A 23,965-nucleotide genomic window follows, 5' to 3' on the forward strand; every position below is an offset into this window, starting at 1 on the left:
CAGGGAAGCCTTTTACTGGTAATACTTTGAATTCTTTCTACGGAAGGGAATGAAGTCTTAGAGGACTATTAAAAACGTTTATTTGTATCTTCTACCTAAATTAAAGTCAAGGAGTTGGAGTTTAGATAATTGCCTCTAAGGAAACAACGTCTTCCCCAAATGGGACAAGCTTCACTCACGTCATTCTATTTTATTTGAAAGTTTATGGACTGAAGGTGGAGGGTTAAGTAATTAATAGATTTGTGATTTAAAACATATTTATGTTTTAAAAAATTATATATTTTTATATATGTTTTAATCTATATTTCAGATTAAACATTTGTACAGAAATTTAAGGTAGGGCTTCCCTGGTGGTGCAGTGGTTAAGAATCTGCCTGCCAATGCAGGGGACACGGGTTCAAGCCCCTGTCCAGGAAGATCCCACATGCCGCGGAGCAACTGAGACCGTGCACCACAACTACTGAACCTGCGCTCTAGAGCCCATGAGCCACAACTCCTGAGTCCGAGTGCCACAACTACTGAAGCCCGTGCACCTAGAGCCCGTGATCTGCAACAAGAGAAGCCACCACAATGAGAAGCCCGCCCACTGCAACAAAGAGTAGCCCCCCTCGCTGCAACTAGAGAAAGCCCTCATGCAGCAACAAAGACCCAATGCAACCAAAAATAAATTTTAAAAAAAACAAAAACTTAAGGTAAAACTGGGGGTTATGTATTCACTTTCCTCTCCTGACAGTACTTGGGTGATGATGTAGGAAAGTGAAAAGGACCCCTTCTTCCATGCATTTCTTTTTCTGATCAGAGGAATATTCACAGTGTAACAAAAGCCAAAAGGATGAGATATGGTGTATCTATACTGATATACTCTATGTTCTATGTGAATATCATGTGTTCACTGTGTTTTCTTCTGTAATACGTATTTCAAAATATCCTTTATACAACAATGAAGATACATTTTATACAGTGTATGGATGACTCTATTGTTTTTTAAAAATTATACTTCAGTTAGGACCAGTAATCTGTAATATCAAAAGCAGCACATTTTAGAAAGTCTAAAAGTTAGTGCTTCGGAAAGAAGATGAAAAGGTTTTTCTTTACAATGCCCTCTCCATCAAGACTGGCCCCTCTAGGAAAGTCTTATCTTGAGAGTCAAAATTGGCTCTCTTGGGCTTCCCTGGTGGCGCAGTGGTTGAGAGTCTGCCTGCCGATGCAGGGGACACGGGTTCGTGCCCCGGTCCGCGAAGATCCCACATGCCGCGGAGCAGCTGGGCCCGTGAGCCATGGCCGCTGAGCCTGCGCATCCGGAGCCTGTGCCCCGCAATGGGAGAGGCCACAACGGTGAGAGGCCCGCGAACCACAAAAAAATAAATAAATAGGTCCTCTTTTGTATGCTAATTTTACTATTACTTGTTAATATGTTTGTCTTTGTATCTAAAAATGTGATGATAATATCCGTCTTATAATTTGTTCATAGGACTTGAGAATTTAAGAGCCTAAAACTATAAGTAATATAGTAAATTCCTAAAAAAAAAAAAAAAAAAAAAAAGACTGGCCACTCTAATATCAGCCACACCCCTGGGATGATTTGGAAAATGGCTCCTACCTGTGATGTTCATGAAGTCAGGACTCAGGAAGTAAGTTTCCAGAGAAGTACCCCAAAGAAAATAGTCGAACCATGAAAACTCAACACAGTGTGAACTGTTTCTCGCACATGGTGCAGTGAGATACAGAGATCCTAGAAGATTTTTAAAATCACCTTTTTCTCTTTCCCATTAATTTCCTTCATCTTCCTCTCTCACCCCCAATTCTCTCTGAAGAACCAGCCCTCACCGGGGCCTAGTCCTTTACACTCTGGCCCTCCATGCTTCTCCATTATACAATAAAATGCCCCCAGAACACACAGGCAAGGCAGAACCCTCCCTGGAGTATGGAGAAGTAGAAGGGGTTGAGAGACCCCTACAGACACGACGGAAGGAGAGGGAAGCCTGGAATCCTCATATGGTATCAACACCTACTGGACTGTGCCCTACTGCATCAAACAGTGCCGCAACAAGGTGTATTTTGTATATATCATTACCGTTGTTGTTTACTAGCTGTCTGACCTTGAGAAAATTACTTCACATTCCTGTGCTTCCATTTCTTCTCTGAACAATTAAGATCATTAAGTTCATATCAGAGGGTCTAGGCCAGGTTTACATGGGTTAGTACATGGGAAGCACTGAGAGCATGATATTTAGGAAGCATGACCATTATCTTTGGGTTCCTCCACTCTGTAAGTTTCAGGTGGCAGCCTGGTGGGGGCATGGGAGGCCAGGCCAACTGGCGAACTCCTCATGGGGCAGACCTCTAACGAATCCCCCTGATTTACACCCGCCTCCTTTCCCAGTCCTACTTTTCCCTGCCAACGTCAAGCTTGGCACTTCTTTGGCACTTATCAAGCAGCACAGCTGTTACTTGCCTGACGGCCAGCTTGAGTTTATTCCGGGTGGCAGCTCCAGTGCGATGTTGACAATGTCACTCATTTTTCATCTTCCAGAAATTTGACAGAATCTATGGTCAGCTGATACATCCCTCTTTGGTTATGGATTTATTTCTTCTGGCACTTGTTTACTATTCTACACTTTTTTCTATCCTGGTCAGAAGTGATTATTATAGAGTCCATTCCACCATCTAGAATCAGAAGCTCCGTGGAATATAAAGATTTTTTCTAGGCTTCAGGGTTCCTTATGCTCATGATAGAGTCTATATACACTTATTTAGTAGATCTTCCAATGAAAGGAATATTCTTTAATTTTCAATTAAAGAAAAAAATTCAATCACAGTATTAAAAAGATGTTAATCATTGTCTCTAGTTATGAAAATCAACTTGAAAAAACACGCCAAAAATAGCACCACTTTACCATTTTTCCTTTGCCCAACAATATTTGAGTAAATTAAAAAATGAGCAGCTATACATACAAACACATTGAATCAGAGAATTCTGAAGGAAAAGAATCATTGCAATCATTTTACAGATGAGGTTATGAAACACATGGGGTGGTAAACCACTCAAGCTATAAACTCCTGCATAGCTAGCAAGAGCCAACAATGGGATGAGACTCAAATATGCCCTTTTCAGGTCTTCCCAGGAAAGCAAAAGAAGTCGATTCAGCATTTGTGTTTATTATATTAATAGGATTGGCAGCAGGAGTTTGTAGCAAAAATCAACCTAATGAGGTTATTATGACTATATTTTTCCATTGTTTTGATTCTCTTAAGAAAGGAAAGCCTTTCAAACTTTAATGTCAGCCCTGCAATGTATGGTTTTGAAGCTAAAAGTAATTACATTCCATAGTTACTTTGTGTGAGACCTCAAAGTCCTAGACACATTACCTCTTTGTTACATTCAGTGGTAAATGGCACTTGGCATATCTGACTACTTACAGTGGGAGTGTGAGATAATTGTTTGGGAACCTAGAACTGCTTGTTTAAAGGTTTGGGAACTCAATATAATTAAAGAGCTAGAAACCAGCTTGGCTTAATCATGGGAAATCTCATGCAATGCATTGTTAGTCCTCAGACGGCTTCTCAGTGAAATTCTCCATTACTTTCCAGAATTCCCTGGAATTCTCCTGCTGTTTATGACAGGTTTCTGTCCTAATGAACATGAACTAACAAGGAATGGAGGATCTCTATGCTGGAACAAGGCTGAAAGAAGCGGAACATTTTAACCAAAGTAATGATGCTTCCTCTGTCTTTGTCACAAACATTCCAGTAGAAATGTTTCTGTTAGTACATACCATGGATTCCAGGAAGCTGTATTTTTCCTAAATGTGCATCATTAGCATCTAGTGTGTTACTTGTTTAGGAGGGGAAGAAGAAAGTTGGAAGGGAAAATAATCCAAAGACAAAAGTGCTTGCTTTAGAGGACCTGTATCTGAGAGTCATTTTCAAGTCTAATGGGAGACCCAGTTTCTGAATCTCTAGATATCCATTATCTTCTTGAATTAGCTATGCAATTATTTTAAAAGAAGGCATTTTAAACATTGTTAATGATCACTTCAAACCCTGTGGTTTTTTTTGTTTTAATTTTGGTGTAAACAATCACCCAGACCAGATCCTTGTGGATTTATGATGAGAAACGTTCACCTCAAATTTTGAAACGCACAGAAGAAAAAGTCACTGCCAACAGAAGCACTAAGAAGAAATATCCTCTTTCTCCCACCATGCTACTCTGCAACACTTCTTCACATTTATATACACCAGAGGAGAATTCACCTACGAGCCATCATGGGAAAAAAAAACTATCAACATCAACAAGCAAATGGAAGATGGACAAGAGGAAAAGAAGTAAAGAGACTGTTTGCAGTCCCATGACCTGAATGGAAGAAGATCCCATCTCAAGCAGGAAGCTGTGCCGCGGAAGACAGGAGAACCACCAACTAAACCACACTAATGTTCCCGAGTGTCTGGACCTACCAGAAAGCTCTTGGTCCATTCCCTCTGGTGGCAGCACTGGATAAATACTCTTTGATATCTGTGTCCTGGGTATTGGTCATTGAGGAAGAAGTGCAGGGAGTAGACTACTATAATCCATTAAAGTTCATTCAAAAATTGTTTTTTTTATGCTCACCTAAAATGAGCAGGACCCTTAAAACTTGAAAATGATAAAAGCAACTTTTCATTTTATCCAATGTTCTTACTACCCCGCTCAAAACATCTTTGAAAAATCCCCTTCCCCTATCAACATTGTGAAAATGACTATATAACCCAAAGCAATCTACAGATTCAATGCAATCCCTATCAAACTACCAATGACATTTTTCACAGAACTAGAACAAAAAATTTCATAATTTGTATGGAAACATAAAAGACCCCGAACAGCCAAAGCAATCTTGAGACAGAAAAACAGAGGTGGAGGAATCAGGCTCCCTGACTTCAGACTATACTACAAAGCTACAGTATTCAATACAATATGGTACTGGCACAAAAACAGAAATATAGATCAATGGAACAGGATAGAAAGCCCAGAGATAAACCCACGCACATATGGTCACCTTATTTTTGATAAAGGAGGAAAGAATATACAATGGAGAAAAGACAGCCTCTTCAATAAGTGGTGCTGGAAAAATTAGATAGCTACATGTAAAGGAATGAAATTAGAACACTCCCTAACACCATACACAAAAATAAACTCAAAATGGATTAAAGACCTAAATGTAAGCCCAGACACTATAAAACTTAGAAGAAAACATACGCACAACACTCTATGACATAAATCACAGCAAGATCCTTTTTGACTCACCTCCTAGAGAAATGGAAATAAAAATAAAAGTAAACAAATGGGACAATGAAACTTAAAAGCTTTTGCACAGCAAAGGAAACCATAAACAAGATGAAAAGACAACCCTCAGAATGGGAGAAAATATTTGCAAATGAAGCAACTGACAAAGGATTAATCTCCAAAATATACAAGCAGCTCACAGCAGCTCAATATCAAAAAAACAAACAACCCAATCCAAAAATGGGCAGAAGACCTAAATAGACATTTTTCCAAAGAAGATATAGATTGCCAACTAACACATGAAAGGATGCTCAACATCACTAATCATTAGAGAAATGCAAATTAAAACTACAGTGAGGTATCACCTCACACTGGTCAGCATGGCCATCATCAAAAAATCTACAAACAATAAATGCTGCAGAGGGTGTGGAGAAAAGGGAACCCTCTTGCACTGTTGGTGGGAATGTAAATTGATACAGCCACTATGGAGAACAGTATGGAGGTTCCTTAAAAAACTAAAAATAGAACTACCATACGACCCAGCAATCCTACTACTGGGCATAGACCCTATGAAAACCATAATTCAAAAAGAGTCATGTACCACAATGTTCATTGCAACACTATTTACAACAGCCAGGACATGGATGCAACCTAAGTGTCCGTTGACAGATGAATGGATAAAGAAGATGTGGCACATATATACAATGGAATATTACTCAGCCATAAAAAGGAGCAAAACTGAGTTATTTGTAGTGAAGTGGATGGACCTAGAGACTGTCATACAGAGTGAAGTAAGTCAGAAAGAGAAAAACAAATACCGTATGCTAACACATATATATGGAATCTAAGAAAAAAAAATGGTTCTGAAGAACCTAGGGGTAGGACAGGAATAAAGATGCAGATGTAAAGAATGGACTTGAGGACCTGGGGAGGGGGAAGGGTAAGCTGGGACGAAGTGAGAGAGTGGCATGGACATATATACACTACCAAACATAAAATAGCTAGTGGGAAGCAGCCGCATAGCACAGGGAGAGCAGCTCAGTGCTTTGTGACCACCTAGAGGGGTGGGATAGGGAGGGTGGGAGGGAGACGCAAGAGGGAGGGGATATGGAGATATATGTATATGTATAGCTGATTCACTTTGTTATACAGCAGAAACCAACAGAACATTGTAAAGCAATTATGTTACCAAAAAAAATCCCCTTCCTCAGATTGGCGGTGGGGGGTTTGGGGGGAGCAGGGGCTAAGAAGCAAAACCAAAAAAACTGCAAACTAGAAACAAGATTAGAACACCTGGTTTATTGGGAAAAATTCATAATGAAAACTGCAACTGCTTATTTTTACAACTTACAAAATAATAATTTGATACATAAAATGAATTGGTTTTCATTACATAAGTACAAATATTTTTTTAAAATCCATATGATATATCATATTTGCCGTTCAGAGAAATCCTACATCCCTGAATTCTCCTGTTGCATGTTTTACCTCAGATATTTTTCATCTGTTTACCAAGGGACACCAGGTTTTTAACCATATTTGAGTTTTTGCTTACAGCTGCAATCTATCAGAAGCTGTGTCTACATGATTAGAGCCTGGTCAAGCCTAAGATGAAAAAGTCAAGGCATTTCTTCTCTTTAGGCTGTTTTAATGTTACTTTTGGGATGGGAATGGCCCTCCTAATGGTTTACTGAACAACCTAATCCTACCTAGATGTTAGGACGAGTTAGACCAGTCCATCTTTTAATCCAGTCTACCCTAGTCTAGAACATACAGACACCAAGCAGCGCAGAATTATTAGTAGCACTTTACCACACCCCAACCCTACAAACCACTTTAAAAGAAAAAATTTCATCTTAAGATTTCACTACTTAAGGAGGTCTTACTACTGCAACAGGTTTTGGCCATGAAAGAATACTTTCCTAGATGCCATATCAAGTTACTGGGAAGCTTAGCCCCAAATCAATTATTCATGATGTTAATTAGAAATTCTCACAAATGATATGCATTTAGGAAACGATTTTGCTTCTTTAAATAGCTGAAGGCTTCAAAAAATTTTTATTTTTTGCATTTCTTTTAGAATATTTGGTCACTGGCAATTTTTACCAACATCTTCCTCTCTCCTTAGTCCTTAATAGGCCCAGTTCATTCCATCTGGGAAAAATAGAAACCTGATCAGATTACTCAAATCTTTGAAGCCTTCTCATTTTTACCTTATAAATTATGTGGTTAGTTTCATTCTCATATTCTTTTACAAATGCAATATAAATGGCATGGCTAGATAAAAGGGAACACTGGCATATTAGTAATTTGGTCATTAGTTAAAAGAAGTAAGTCTTGTTTAACTCTACAAATCATAGATAAAAGATGAATATGAAATTCTAAAACTATTTAAGAAATATTCTCTCCCAAAGTATTTTAGCACTTTGACTATAGTTTAATGATATGAACGCTGCCCCAACCATAGGTTCAGAGTGTTCCGGGGGAAACAGTTTCTTTCTCTGGAATCCATCTCAGCAGCAGTGACGTTCTTCAGCTCATTCCCCACCTTAGGGAGATGTGTAGAAGTACCTGGGTTTGGCATTGCCCAGCAGGTCATCTACATAGTTGGGGAGGCAACAGAAGAAGAAGCTACAGCCAATCAGGATAATCGTGGCCGCCCACCCAAAGCCGTAGGCCCAGCTATAGATGTAAGTGACATCAGACTTGCTATTAAAGATAAACTCCTGGTTGTACTTCACAGGGTAAATTACCAGGCAGATGATCTGGAACACAGCTAAAAGGAAGGAAAATAAAATACAAAGTGTGAATGTATGAATTAATGAATGCATGGTAACAACAGATTATTTCTGCTTCCACAACATTTTTGCCTTAAAATAAGTATTAAATCCACCTAAATAATGCTGATAAAAGGGGCTGGGGGAGTCTAGTTAATCATAAGCCAAAAAAGATGACTGAATATTGTGTGTCAGAGATACCTGGCACTGAGTAGCATACTGAGTATATGAAATACAGACAGAAAATTAGAGATTCATGTACCTATTTAAGCATATATATACTAAATATACTAAAGTAAAACATGCTGAATTGTGGTGTGCAATAGAAAGCAAGAGGGTAGAGGAGAGCCTACTTTTTCATCTTTGCTTTTCCTGTGCCAAACATAAGTTAATATTATCAGTGTTAGCAAAATAAAACATATATGTACATATGCATATGTCTGTGTGTATGCACACACAGACACAGACAGAGGAATATTCATTCAATAAATAAATGACTAAATAAAACAATGAATCAATGATGCAAATGATCAATGGGAGAATCAGCAGAAAAGCCTGCAGAGGAAGGGAGAATCTGAAGAATAAATAGAAATGAAGAGATGGAGGGCAGGAAGAAGAGCGTTCCAGCCTGGGGGAATAGAAGTAAAAGAGGGGAATAACCACAGTGCTTTAAAAAGTGAAAGGGAAGATACGGGAAGGAAAACATGTCAAAAAAATTTCTAAACTCTTTGATATGAGTCACATTATTACAATTATGATTAATCATGTATTAACAATTTACATCGCTTAAAAAGAAAAGGAATGTATTAAATCTACTTTGTAGTCTTTTTCAATGAACATGCATAATTCTATAAAGCTCTAATGAGTATACACATGCTATGCTATGCTACGCATTTTTTACCTAGTATTTAGTATGTGCATTGCCATGACTTTGAGTAGAAGCAGATTTTAGCTCTGTGACACTCAGACGCTACTCTTCACAAAGAGGGATCAGCTGGCTGTGCTCCCATGAGTATGTCAGGGAGTGAATAGTCCTCACCACCACTTTTCTTTCACCTGAATTTTTTTCTACTAGCTCCACAGATATACCCTTAACTAGTTTTCTTTTTCTTTTTTTTTTAATTACTAGAGAGGCTGTAGATGTTTCCACATCTTGATTTGTTGCTTCTATTTCCCAACTTAAAATGTTCTTCTTTGGCAACTTATGAAGGGCAATCTTGGTGCAGATCTTAAATATTTCTCTGGTTCCTGTCTACTTTATTTATTTATTTTTAAATATTTATTTATTTATTTATTTAGGCTGCACCACGTCTTAGTTGTGGCATGCAGAATCTTTCTTTTTTTTTTCAGTTGTGGCATGCGGACTCTTAGTTGTGGCATGTGGACTTCTTAGTTGCAACATGTGAACTCTTAGTTGCGGCATGCATGTGGGATCTAGTTCCCCCACCAAGGATCAAACCCGGGCCCCCACTGGGAGTGCATAGTCTTACCCACTGGACCACGAGGGAGGTCCCGCTTTCTGTCTAGTTTAAATAACAAACTCTCACTGGTTACGTTTGTCATTTTCTGCAAACCGTTGTGTATTACACAAAAGGAACACTTCTCTGCATTTTTCTCTAATATGCCTAGTAATAAATGTTAAACATTGTTACTTACCCATTTTGGTTCATCACATAAAGTTCTTGTAATGGTTTGGATCAATTTTTACAGAATCTAAATTGTATTGGTGTTCAATTATTCAGATTTTAACCCAATAATATACATCAAGTTAAAAATAATTGTTATGAAATATATCTTAAAAATCAAGTAGGACTTATTCAACGTTATTACCACTAAAAATGTATTGAGATTTCTGGCTTTTTATTTTTCTATTAAACATTTCCCATTCCACTTGTCCAACTCTGAAGGAGAAGAGAATTAAATTGTAAAATGAGAACATGGGATTAAGCAGGACAGCTCAGCTGTTTATCTATCGAAACTGACCAGAACGAGTTTCTTTTACAATAACTCCTGCTAACCCTGTTAGCTAGAGATGGCAATTACTAGATCTTAATGTTTTAATGTTAAGGTGGACAGAAGAGTTTTACTAGGATTTCTTTTAGTTTTGGCAAAATATACTCAACATAATATTTATCATTTTAACCATTTGCTAAGTGTTCGATTCAGTGGCATTAAATACATTCACAATGATGTGTAATCATCACCACTATCCATACCTAAAACATTTTCAACATCCACAGTATGTACCCATTACCCCCTCCCCTCAGCTGCTGGTAACCTCTAATCGACTTTCTGTCTCTGTGAATTTGCCTATTCCAGGTACTTCATACAAGTGAAATCATAAAATATTCATCCTTCTGTATCTACCTTATTTCTTTCAGCATAATGTTTTCAAGGTCCATCCATGTTGTAGCTCACATCAAAATTTCATTCCTTTTTATGGCTGCATGATATTCCATTGTATGTACAGACTACATTTGTTTATATATTTGTCTGCTGATGAACACTTGGGTTGTTTCCACCTTTTGGCTATTGTGAATAATGCTGCTATGAACATGGACGTGCAAGTACCTATTCAAATCCCTGCTTTTGGTTCTTTTGGATATATACCTAGGAGTGGAATTGATGGGTCATAAAGGATTTTTCAATGAATGTTAATGTCATAGTGTTATTTATAATGGTGATTTATATAGGCCTCTACCTAGTCTTCTAAGACATGTGATAGGAAGCTACATCACATTGTTTCTTTGATAAGGTCTTGTACATTTGACCTACAAAACACCAAATAAAAGTGGAGGTGAGATTCAACAAGATTCTTCGTATGTTTTGTGATTCCTAGCCATTTCTGATTCTAAAATATTATTCCAAAAGCAAAGTTTGAAACCTGAGGAACACTCGAGTAAACTTTATTTTGAATCAAGAGACATGTTTAAATGTACAGGGGACGGTTAGACCCGCACTGGATGGTTCTTGGAGGCTACCTCCTTCCTCCCAGCCAGGGCCTTTTTGCTCCTCACTTATCCTGCCCTGGATCCTGCCATCACCTTCTTTGTACTCAGGGAACCCTGCGTACAGAGGTCCCACTCAGGCTCAGGCTTGATCCTATGGACCCCTCTAGTTACAAGGCTTCTGACTTGTTTCCAAAACCATATGCTCACTTTGTATTTATACCCCAGGTCTGTGGCTGGACTTCGGCTTTGGTTCCATGAGCCTAAATTGGTAGCTTGAGAAATGGACTATGGCCACCTCGCTTTGCCCTTATCAGCATCTTCTTCTTCTTTCCCCTCCTCAGAAAAATCCAGATTTGCATCTAAATCCAGCTCTGTGGCTGGGGTCCTGCCTACTGCCAGGTGCCCACCTAAAATTTCAAATAATTCTTGCCTCTAGATTCTTGCTCCTAGATTCCTAGTTCTTAGATTCCCTTAATAAATGTTCTCTCCGAGCCCCACCCAGCTGCATAACTAAGTTTCCCATTGCCCAACCCTGGCTCTAAGCTGCAAAGAGGCAATTCCAGATCTGGCCCTTCCCAGATCCCCCATCCCACTGCAGAAAATCTGTGACCCACCACATCCTAAGACTGCAGAATGCCTTCAACAAGTGCAATGGTTCAGGGACATTCCAGTCCCCTCAGGCATGGGGCTCATGGGAGGCCAGCCTGGGACCACTGTGGAGACACTGCACTTCCAGCCCTGGTCCCTCGGGGCAGCGGTGTCAAGGACATGGGGTCATCTAAGAGAGACAGCAGCAGGTAGAGCGGCAACCTTCCTCAGTTGGGTAGGGGGCATGGAACGCCGTCTCAGGAAGAGGATAAAAGGGATCCAGCTCTTAAAATATATCTCTCCTCTGTTACTTCTGCCTTTGGTGACACATTTCCGAGAACAGATCAGGAACTGTATTGTCAGAGATCTTCTTTGTGGCGTGGACATTATTATATTGATGTCCCCTGCAGATAGGAAGAAAGGATTGCTGGAGCACAGTCTTACCAGCCAGGGCCAGAAGGCCTCCAATCATTTTCAGGAAGACAAGCATTTGGGATCCGCAGAGGGCAAAGAAAGAGAGGATGAAACAGATCACCAGGATGATGAAGCCACAGATGAGCATGGCGGCAGCTGCCCTCCCCCACCCTGTAAGAAAGAAACAGCAATTAGTAAGACAGACAAGCCAAATTTAAAAGTTACTTATCAAAGCATCAATGGGTTTTTTTTTTTTCTTTCTACTAATTGTATTTGGGTAGAAGAACAGTTTTTCTTTAGACAATACTTAAGCATCTCCATATTTTAAGGGAAGAATAGGCAATTCATAGGTACGACATTAACATACTGATATGCAGTAATGCCTTATCCCCTCGATTTGGGGCAAATGTTTATACCTCCGAAATGAAAAGTAAACTACATTAAACTGTATCTCATTTAATAAACTGGCATATAAACAGGTATATTTAAAAGAGTCACTCAAGTTCTACTAGAACATGACCACAGTAAACAACATTTTTACTATGGAACAATCCAAATTACAATCTCTTCAGGAACTGTTTCAAATACCTTTAAAAGGATCTTTGTTCCATATTAAGGTTTGGTCCCATGCAAAAATAATTATTGAAAACTCATAGTACTTATGACTAGGCAGAGATATAAAATAAAACAATTTAATTGTAAAGTAGCTAGCTGTGCTTTGTATAACAAGTTTAGGTGCAAACAACATTTCTAAATTTTTGCCTAAATTTTAACTTGTGAAGTATTCAGAATTTATTGCACAGTAATTCTCAATGATTGACATGGGCCCTAAAAACAATAAGGATGAGGCGACATTGAGCCCTAGGCTTGAAGATCTACATGGGCGGCTCTGGCCCTGGGGCATTCTGCTCTGCCGCTGTGGGAAGAGAAGAGCCATGACTCCCAAGCTAAGGATTCCAGCCAATAATTCTTATTGTTCAAACTGCACCGATCGGTAAAATCTCTGCCCACACAACCTTCTCTCTAGAGGTAGTAACTGACAAGTGAGATTATACTGAGCCTTTGAGAGTCCAGATAACCTGCCTGTAGCCACACAGCTGGCAGCCAAGTTTGATTTCCAGACTGTCTGAATCCAGGACTCTTTTTTTTTTTTTTAAGATATAATTTACATACTAGAAAATTCATCCATTTAAAGTGTACAATGCAGTAGTTTTCACTCTATTCACAGGGTTGTGCAACCACCACCACTTACAATTCCAAAAGTTTCATCACCCCAAAAAGAAACCCCATGTCCGTTAGCAGTCCCCTCCTCCTCCCGCCTTCCTTCAGCTTCTGATCTACTTTCTGTCTCTATAAATGTGCCTATTCTGGACATTTCATATAAACGGAATTATATACTATGTGGCCTTTGTGACTGTCTTACGCTTTCACTTAGCATAATGTTTTCAAGGTTCACCCATGTTGGAGCAGCATGGATTAGGAGTGCATTCCTTTTTATGACCAGTAATTATTCTATTGTCTGGACAGCCCACGTTATGTTTACCCACTCATTCATTAATGGATGAACATGCACCCTTAACCTATTTCTCTTTATTGCATTTGAAAAGGAGAGCTGCGTGTACCTCGGCACTGGTGTTACTCCAGCTTTAACCGAGCTTGGCTGGCAAACATATCCTGACTTAATTTGGGGTCATTGGACTGGTCAATGTTAGACAAAGATAAAGACTAGCAGAAAGAACAAGGGCTTGGGAGCCAGCTTGCCCTCGTTTATACGCTGCCTCTGTTACCTATTAGCCACTCTGTTCATCTGTTAACCAAGGCTAAAATGCCTTCTTTCAAGATTACTGTGAGGAGAGCTCTTGTGTGAAAAGTCATGGAGCTATTAATTCTCCAGCCCTCTCTGTTCAAAACTGTCCTCATGTATTCCTATGCCCTTCTCCAGTACCTCCAGTTTTCACTTTATCCGACGTTCTCAAGGTTCTACGCTGTCACATGAAGACTCTTCCTCAGTTCCCCGCTGCATGTTTACATCTTCAACTGTTAGAGGCAAACCTCGGCTGAGCTCCCCCGTTCCCTTCTCTAGCCTCCATACTCCCTCCAAATCTTCATCTAGATTCAGGGATGACTGGGGTATAATAGGTAATTAAGGAAATGACACGTGCTCAATGTTTTTTACATGCTCAAATACCATGTTTTCACACAAGTTACCCCTTAGTGGCACTGGCCAGGATGGCGGCATGACAGTACCTGAGTGGGCCTAGTTTTATGTTTATAATTTTTATTACTTTCCTCCACGTCTTGCTCTTCCTGCGAGATCAGTAAGACCAAGGTAAAATAGAAATGTTTTATTTTAAAATAGACATGGATAAAGCCAAAATGTGAGATTGAGCAAGTCTCTTTTCTCTTTTGCCTTGTCCTTCGAGTAAGGTAACTTTCCAGAGAAAAGGGACCATGCTTTGGAAAGAACATTAATTGATCTGACCATCTCGAAGCCTAGCCCATAAACCACTGACTCAAAATCATCAGTGGTGCTTATAAAAAGTATGGATTCCTATGCATCCCTCCAGGCATACTGAATCAGAGTTGGAAAGGAATCTGCATTTTACTGGTATTTCTTACATTTATACTAAAGTTTGAGAACAACTAAGAGAGAAAATAGCTGCAACATTGCCAAAAAGGAGCATGTAACTTTCAGTACGTGACCCACTGTCAATTACAGTCTCATGTCTGTAGATTTTTGCATGGCTACTACCAATCATTAAATTCAATTAAATACAATCATTCAATTCCAATAAGCAGGCACTGAGTTTTCCTTTTAAGGTGAGTTCACATGTTTGAAACTGTTCAATGAAAAGTCAACACAGCTGTATAAGCATAGAGAGGAATGCAAACAGTGAAGATCAATTGTATAGCAGAATGTGAGTTTTCAATAAAAACAGGAGAAACATCCTAACAGGGAACATATTTAGAAATCAAACTTTGACCATCACAGACTAAGGTTTTTAAAGTATAGCTAAATAAATTATGCATCATGTTGCTATAAAGAGTAACATCAATCATTTTACCTGTTTGTTTGAGGAAGATTAATACAAAGTTAGATTATTGCTATTACTGCTTCTGCTGACATTACCGCTGAGGTGTAATTTACATTTAGTTTCAGGTACTTGAAAGGAATTAAATAAAAGAAATAGTAAGCCAATTCACCTAACCTAAAACCAACAGGTGAATGTAAATATAAACAGATCATTTTAAGAACTTTTCCTATGTTATGTTAAATCAACTCAATTAGCGTCTTCCTTATTTAAAATGCTGAGTCTAAAGAAAATCAAAATGGAAAGTTAAGCAACAGTCTGGAGAAAGGCTGCCTTGGAAGTAGAACGTGTAAAACCTGCTCCTTGAGAGTGGAAACACCCACATTGATTCACTTAACTATCATTTAAGATACAAATGTTGACATAGTTTTGAAGGTCCTGACTGATGGATAACAAGGAAGGCAATCTGCTGTCTCATGTCAATGGCTATTTTGTTGTAAGATGATGAGATGGATCCTACCAGGTCGGAGCAGGGTCCTCCCAGCCCAATATTCTGCCTGAGAAGGGAACCAACAGCCATGTAGACTAACAACATGGCAATTCTCCATGACGTACATTTTGAAAACTTAAGATAAATCTGTAGGCTAAGTGCCTTTGGTCTCCCTTAATCACCCAGAATGAGTCTAATATCTATAAATTTACCCAACCCTTTGGGAACTATGTATTTATATTTTTATATTATACCTTGGTCTAAATTGTACCCTATTTACCAGCCCCAATGGAAAAACATCAATTTTTAAAAACTTATCTTGAAGCTACTTCTTTCATGATTCAACATCAACAGATGGTCCTCAGTTCTTTGAACAGTCCATCTTCATCTATTCTGAAGACAAGTCTGTCCTTCATTAATATTTTATACACTAAATTTCTGCCTTTCCTAATCCGCATTTTACTGGTATTTCTTACATCCATACTAAAATCTGAGAACAACTAAGATAGATGATTAATCTCCTTATAAAAGCAGATTGCAGCACTGCCAAAAAGGAGCATGTAACTTTCAGTATGTGACCTACTGTCAATTACAGTCTCATTTCTATAGATTTTTTTCATGGTTACTGCCAATCATTAAATTCAATTAAATACTATCATTAAATTCAAATAAGCAGAATGTGTGTGTGTGTGTGTGTGTGTGTGTTTAGGGGATTGGGGAAGGATTCTCATTGTCAATTATCTTTCTCTGAATTGAGACCACAAAAGCATGCTGCACTCCAGGTAAACAGTTTCTGTGCAGGAATGTTGTTTGTTTTGTTTCCTTAAGGGAAGATAAATTTGGTGTTTCATATATATATATAAAATTTATTCTGTCCTAAGTTTATTTTCTAAGTACCACTTGAAGAAATTTATGTTATCAAAGAAACCAGCAACATTATAAATCCACTTTTAGATAAGATTCATTAAAGATCCATTTAGGTAATAAATGGCTTATCAGATTTTGCTATTGCTTGCAAAGATTCAACATTAAGTCAACAACATGGAAACCATTCACTGGTTACTAATGAAATTCTGAGTTTTTTCTAAAAAATGTTTTTAAGTTTTTTGTATTAGGGATAAATGCTATACGTTTTCCCAGAGATTATATACTAAAACATGATGTTACAAGGCAAATACAGCTGGGAAAAGACCAGTCAGATCAACTGATAAGAAAAGAGCAATAAAAGTAAAAATAAATAAATACCTTGAATATCAAGCTAGAAACCATAAATCAAAGTTAAGTTTGTGAAAAGAAAAAAATAAATAAACTTTTATTTTAAGACAAGGAAAGCACTACTGCTATATCGTGGGTGATATTTTGGAGACTGTCATTACGTTTTCACCCCAAATTAGTATTTCTTTTAATGGATTTGCTGCATTCTTCAGTAGTTTTAGCACCAAACATTGTGGGCACCAAACATTGACCAAAACAGTCTGTGGCCTAGCCCCTTACTCACTGCCCTGCAGATTCCAAATTGTCACCCAACTAGAGGATGGTTCCTTTCCAGAGCAAAGGATTCATCTATGAACAATACAGAAAGCCCTACCCAGTGAATACAAGATTTTGTCAGATTCCTTCCTATTGTTTCTATAAAGTTCTTTATGTCATACACAAGCAGAACTGAAAACTGGACAAGACCATAATTGAAAAAATGAGAAAGATGCTATCTTGCGACCACCTAGAGGGTGGAATAGGGAGGGTGGGAGAGAGATGAAAGAGGGAGGAGATATAGGGATATATGTATATGTATAGCTGATTCACTTTGTTATAAAGCAGAAACACACCATTGTAAAGCAATTATACTCCAATAAAAATATATATATATATCCTCCAGGTTCAAAAACCAAAAAAGATGCTATCTACAAATAAATATAAACATGAGTGGATGATATATTAAAAAAAACTGTTGCATATTCAATGAGGAGATCTGCAATAATACAGGCCAGTGCTTCTGAAACTTAAAAGTGCTTACGAATCATCTGGGGACCTTGTTAAAATACGGATTCCAATTCAGTAGGTGGGGCCTGAGATGCTGAGTATCCAGTAACCTCCCAGATAATGCTGATGCTGCTGGTCTGTAACACACGAGTAGCAAAACTCTGGAGGATGACTCAGAAAAGCCTCCCAAAAACTCGACACAGAAAGAATGATTCTGCAGAAGGTTTGGAAGGCAGGAAAGGAATGGCTTAAAGGAAGAATGATGCCGGGTCTCTGGGGAGAAATTCCACAGTAGGTGTGAGATTCTTTACATGCTCTACATTTTCCCCTGAAACTGAGCCAGATGATAACGCTTTCCCATTGGTTTTTATGGAACTTTACCCCTTTATGGCCTTCTTTTAAAGTCTGAGTGGGGAAACCAGCCTACACGGGAAGATGGGAAAATACAGGAAATTCTGTGTTAACTCAGACAAGATAACTAGCAGCAAATTTGGAATCTATCCTCAAATGTTTGAAAATCTGTCCGTTGGAAGAAGGCTGAAAAGAAGAATTTACAGAGAAGCACATTTCACCCTTGTCAGTGTAAGATAGGTACTTTTAAACAAATAGCATCGTGGAGAAAATTGAGTTAAGCTGCTGAACAAAGGGAAGAAGCTCAGATCAGCCACGGGCGATGCTGATAGGTGGGCTCTGGTGAAAGCTTGAGTAAGGCGCACGATTCATCTCTCCTAGTTTTAATAGTCTAGGAGTCTCTGGCCATTTACAAGGAGAAAAGACAGATCAGGAATTGAGGCTCTCTGGTAGTGCTAAGCGCAGCAAATGTGGAGTAAACTGGTCAAGATCACTGGTTCCTAGACGTCCAGATTTTATAAATCAGCATATATATTTTTTTAATTATGAAAATCAATTGAGTGTCCAACTTTTTGTTTTACTATGTACGAATGTGAACACATGCCCGCAAAGATTAATCTATCTACTAATGCCTAATTTCATAAAATAAGAGCATTTGAATACCTGACCCTGCCCCTCTGCAAAAAAGCCACAAGAACATAATCTCAAAATGAAATCCTTTAAGTTGAATTTAGGCTAATGTAAAACTATTAACTTCATACTTATTGATATTTTTCTCATTTCTTGTACATTTAAGAACCATAGGGCTAGATGATCTAAAAATATTTCCTATACTAACCTGATTCTTTGACTTATCAAAGGCTGATTTCATGTAAAAAACATTCAATGTGGTATCTGTGGTAAAAATGAGGCTCTGTGCTTCTGAGTTCAGATCCAAGGCAAAGGCTCTCCAATGCTGCCACACTGACTCCCTGCCATCATTCTTGGAGCATAAATTCATCTCAACTGTCCCTGTAATTTATGCATAAACTTATCTTTATTAGTCTCAGTCTCTACGCTGACAAGTCAGACCTTGCTTAGGACTTGAAATCGACATCTCTGATGCTGAAAATATCCTCCTGATGTACTCTTTCTTAAAACTGTAAAAGAAGGTGCCAGGACTGCAAAAATACTATCTGTGAACATGGATTCAAATTTAATTTAGCATTTTATTTTATTTATTTATTTATTTATTTATGGCTGCGTTGGTCTTCGTTGCTGTGTGCAGGCTTTCTCTCTAGATGCAGTACGCGGGCTTCGCATCGCCATGGCTTCTCTTGTTGCGGAGCATGGGCTCAAGGCACGCAGCCTTCAGTAGTCGTGACCCACGGGCTTAGTTGCTCCGCAGCATGTGGGATCTTCCCAGACCAGGGCTCGAACCCGTGTCCCTTGCATTGGCAGGTGGACTCTTAACCACTGTGCCACCAGGGAAGTCCTAACTTTGCATTTTCTTTATACATGAAATTTGAATGATCATTTCAATGTTTAAATCTAGATTTTTCTTTTCCAATTTTGAGGACTAGAAACCATGACTTTTTAAAAAATTCAAACAAGACTTTGTATTTATTTAGTTGTTGCTGTTATGTAAAAGAAAATATTCAGTGTTTAATTTGATTCATTGATGAGGAAAAATGAGGTGATATGGTAATCTGAAATTCTTTTAAAAAATGTTAATGACAGTGAAGAATATAACATTCTGCTTTTTACATAATTCTATGGAACTATTTACCTTTATTTAAAAAGTCTCTATTATTTAGTATTATTGCTGATACCTGCCAGCAAAATGAACATATTGTTATAAATGTCAGCAAATAAAAGATAGTGAAGCACTGTAATAAACAGGTATACTTTCTTAATACTGTAGTTTATAGTGGTAAATCACAAGGTTTATTTTCTAGCACATAGCAAGAATTTTTTTTAAAGTGGATATACAGGGCTTCCCTGGTGGCGCAGTGGTTGAGAGTCCGCCTGCCGATGCAGGGGACACGGGTTCATGCCCCGGTCCGGGAAGATCCCACATGCCGCGGAGCGGCTGGGTCCGTGAGCCATGGCCACTGAGCCTGCGTGTCCGGAGCCTGTGCTCCGCAACGGGAGAGGCCACAACAGTGAGAGGCCCGCGTACCGGAAAAAAAAAAAAAAAAAAAAAAAAAACTGGGTGTACACATTTAATTCTCAATATTGAGATAGCATTTTAATTAGAGCCATCAACCTTATTCCTTGTTGTGTTTGTACATACGTGGGAGTATGTGTAAACTGCTTACTGTATTTTAGATAAAATATGACCTCATGTGAATATATTGTTTTTGGCAAGGCCTAACTGACGCTATCTGAAAATCTCAAAAGTTCAGAGATGCCTAGGTAATCAACCTATGGGATAGGAATACACAATTTCTACACCTGTGAGGCAAAACTAGCCAACAGTCCATGGCAGGAGACGGAGTGGAAGTATAATAATAATCACTCCAACTCATCTTTGACTTCAATAGCCTGGGATGGACCTCTCCTGGTGAATTCATAGCTGTTTTCTTCTTCCCAAGGTCACCTAATGACAGTGGGTGCTAGATTCATGATTTGATTCTAGGGCTTGAGCAAAAGGCGTGTCTAACACATTCTTGGCACTTGATCATCTTTGCAAAGGTCACCGGAATAACCAAATTGGAATGTGAAAGCCATCGACCACTTATGAAAATCAGTCTTGCTGCATCACAAAGGCAGTACTAGATTCCTCAAGACTCACTTGGAAAACCGCACTTTTCTAAAGACCAATTTCTATATCAAATTGAAACATCAACTGTACACTGGATCCATCTTTTCTCTACAATTAAAAAAAGTTAATGCTTTAGACTCCTGTCTAATTAAAAAATTAGAAAACAGAACCAAAACCTGCTTACTCCCTTCTATATCAAAGCATTCTATCAGCCTGAGGTTAGAAGAGCCACACCCTAGGAAGGTGAGTTCATCCTGCAAATCAAGAAAAATAAAAACTGCATTGTGCGTTTTTCACAAGAGGGCTGTGGTCACAGCCAGAGCTGTGCAGGCCAGATCATGTCCCAGCAATAGTGCTGATCTAGGCTCTGCCTGCACCCTTCTCCCCGCGGCACACTAACCTTCTTAATTCATATGCCCAGGATCGCTGAATATTCTTTGGGTCTGTATTAGTCTTTGCAGTGAGATACGATTCAAAGTCTGTTTAAAAACACACCTGTTTTAAGCAAGTCTATTAAATCCCCTACAAGATACTGAACTCTGTTGCATTTTAACCAGAAGATAGAGACATATTATTTCAAAGAAATTAATTCCCTTCGAAAACCTAAAAGACTTGGGGTAATACAAACCCTGGCAGGTGTGTTGTTTGTGCTTTAAGAGAGGAAAAACACAGACTTTAAGGAAAGTAGGAATTCCAGTGAGTCTTCACGTTTTATTACCTGCTAAGGAGAACCATGCCTCCTTTGAGGGGTACATTTTTGGGAAGAACTTCCAACTAATTCCACAGTAGATAAGATAAAGCACCAAGCCCCTGATACAGGGCCCAGAAATAAACAGAGTTTGGTTTGAAGCCCTGGGCCACTTTGGAGGTGCGGGGCAAGTCAAAGATCCTGACAGAGAATAGGGAAAAAAAGCAGGGTAGCCTTCTTTCTCAGTTTGAAACTATTAAACTCAGTTGGTAAGGCTCCATTCGGTATTAGTTGGCTTTAAGCTTATGATTATTCTCATACTTAAACCCTCCTCTCCCGGACCCCCTCACACAATGCTAATCACTATAGACCCCGGCTGTTCTTCCCATCTACGAGAAAGCAGGGGGTGGTACCGGCCCAGAGCAAGCTCCTCTCCAGTACCGCGTAATAATAACAGGTAGTCCCCGAGGCTTCCTCCATGCTGGAAAAATAAAATACTCTATCTGCAATATATTAAATTGTCAACTCTGCTTCATCTCGCTGGTGCAGAAGATGTGTTTGCTTTTTAGATTTCACATCAGGTTAAAATAAAGTTTTCTAAACAGCAACGCCAGGCCTAAGCCAAAAAGACACTCCCTCTAACAAGAACTAGCTTGAAGCATTAAACACTGCAGTATCTACTGAAATCGTCACTGCTGAAACTTTGATTTAAAGGGCTTCTTTAAAGGAAGAAGAGCTGCTTTCACTTAGTTCAAGTTAAACGAATAATACAGCAACATTAGGGAAGGTACGCATTTTAAATACTTACATTTTAAAATATAAGGCATATTTCATATTTTAAAATATAAAATAGGTGGCGGAATGGGAAGAAATTTCAGTAGGTCTCCAGGAAAATATACTTTGTTCATTACATTTACACATCAAACCCTTTTCAAATGGCTGAAATCATCTTTTGCTGTACCGACAGACCCTACGAATAAACGTAGTTTGAACTAGGGCCATTTTCTTCCAGTGTCGAGCCTGGTTTTGGCCACTGAAAGCTGCTACTGCTTTATTTTGTTCGGGTCGGATGTATGAACCTAGGCTCTAAAGAGATTTTTGTTGAATCACCCATTACCCCCGACGCTGTTCAGTCCCTTCTCGACTCCGTTTAGTCCATTCTCATGGGGCGACTTCCGCACTCATAGGGCGACTTCCGCACTCCCAGGGCGCCAGCACTCGCCCAGCAGCCGCCCGGAGGACTTCGCGGAGGCGGCGGCACTCACCATAGCTCATGAGGCTCTTGCAGTTGTCCGTTGTGGTACACCGCTGCCACAGGGAGGACTCCTCGCTGCCACCGTCCACCTGCAGCCATACGCTGCCGGCCAATGCGATGATGTCAAAAATGATGGCGCTGAGCAAAAGCAGGGGCAGGATCCACCTGCAGCGCTCGCAGGCCAGGCCGCAGGCCAGCATCTTGACGGTGGTGGTGGAGAGGAGAGGAGCGCGTGGGGCTCGGACGCCGGCGGAGAGTGACCCTCGAGCGCCGGCAGCGCGACAAAAGGGAGGGGGCCGCGGAGAGGCGGCTCCTGGAGGACGCGGCTCGGGGCTGGCCGCGGGGGCGAGGCGCCCGCCCCACCTAGATTCCGGTGACTCAGAGCGCACCGCCCTGACCTGCCCGGCCCGCTCGGGAGCGCGCGGGGGAGGAGGGGCCGGGCTCGGGTTACACTGGGTGTGTGTGAGCGTACTCAGCCGGGAGAGACCTGGAGCCGCGGGGACGCACTGCCTCGTTTTCCTCTCACTTGGTCCTCTCGCATCCAGTGCTTTTCTTCTCAGTGCTTCAACGTGTACACATTTTAATCTGCGCATCACCAATTAAATATTTAACCCCTGAAGTCGGATCACGGTCTGATTTTCAACAATACGATATTTAAGTTTCGAGCCATTTGAGATGAGTGTTCACATTGGACAGGGGTCATTGCCGCGCTCTAAGCGCGTGTACCCAACCCAGGAGCCGGTCCCTGAGCCTCCCCGGCAGGGCTGGGCGATTCCTGCTGGGGTCCACCTTTGTACCTTGGACCATGGCTGCTTCAGACTTTTCACTGCTTACATCCCCACCTTCCCCACTCGGGTGCCAACTCCTTGACAGAGAGGCCATGTTTTATTAATCTGTGTATCCCTGGTGCCCAGCACTGTGTCTGGGTCTAAAGGGGGACACAATAAACATTTTATGCGTGAACACAATGAAATTAACAAATGCTCATGTCCGTCCTAGAAGCGCTTCAGCCGGCTTCTCCAGATAAATTCAGGTCTTCTTTGCCATAGTCCGAGTGTCCCTACCACAAATCTCTTACCTATTTAGAACCTGCTGCATCTACCCTTTTCATTTCCTATTTTGAGGTTTCTCCAAATAAAAACCATATGTCATGTCAGCATGCAACCAGCACCTAAAGCCCCACCTCCTGTGTCCTGGCCCTGCTTCTGTCACCACCATGACTCCTCAGGTGTGGATGGGAGGGGGAATGAGGAGAAACAAGTTCTCAGTGTCCACACGGCCATGGCCTTGGGCAAAGCATGAAGAATATCCAATGAGGGTCATATCTTACCTTGTACTTCCAAAGATTTATTCTGAATCACTTTTCCTTTTTATTTAATTGAAGATTTACAATATTCTGTTAGTTTCAGGTGTACAACATAGTGACTCAGTAT

At 39.9% G+C, this 23,965-nt stretch overlaps 1 protein-coding gene across 1 annotated transcript; it reads right to left on the bottom strand.

The window, feature by feature from the left end:
- Positions 1–6,539: 6,539 nt before the first annotated feature.
- Positions 6,540–23,081, bottom strand: PERP (p53 apoptosis effector related to PMP22). The gene is made up of 3 exons (XM_059083420.2): positions 22,543–23,081; positions 12,021–12,161; positions 6,540–8,036 (listed from the first exon to the last, which is right to left on the bottom strand). The coding sequence occupies exons 1-3, from the start codon at positions 22,730–22,732 to the stop codon at positions 7,810–7,812; spliced, it is 558 nt and encodes a 185-aa protein (XP_058939403.1). The 5' UTR covers positions 22,733–23,081; the 3' UTR covers positions 6,540–7,809.
- Between the last annotated feature and the right edge of the window lie 884 nt (positions 23,082–23,965).

This window comes from Kogia breviceps, chromosome 13 (assembly GCF_026419965.1).
Source record: "Kogia breviceps isolate mKogBre1 chromosome 13, mKogBre1 haplotype 1, whole genome shotgun sequence".
In the NCBI taxonomy this organism is placed as follows: Eukaryota; Metazoa; Chordata; class Mammalia; order Artiodactyla; family Physeteridae; genus Kogia; species Kogia breviceps.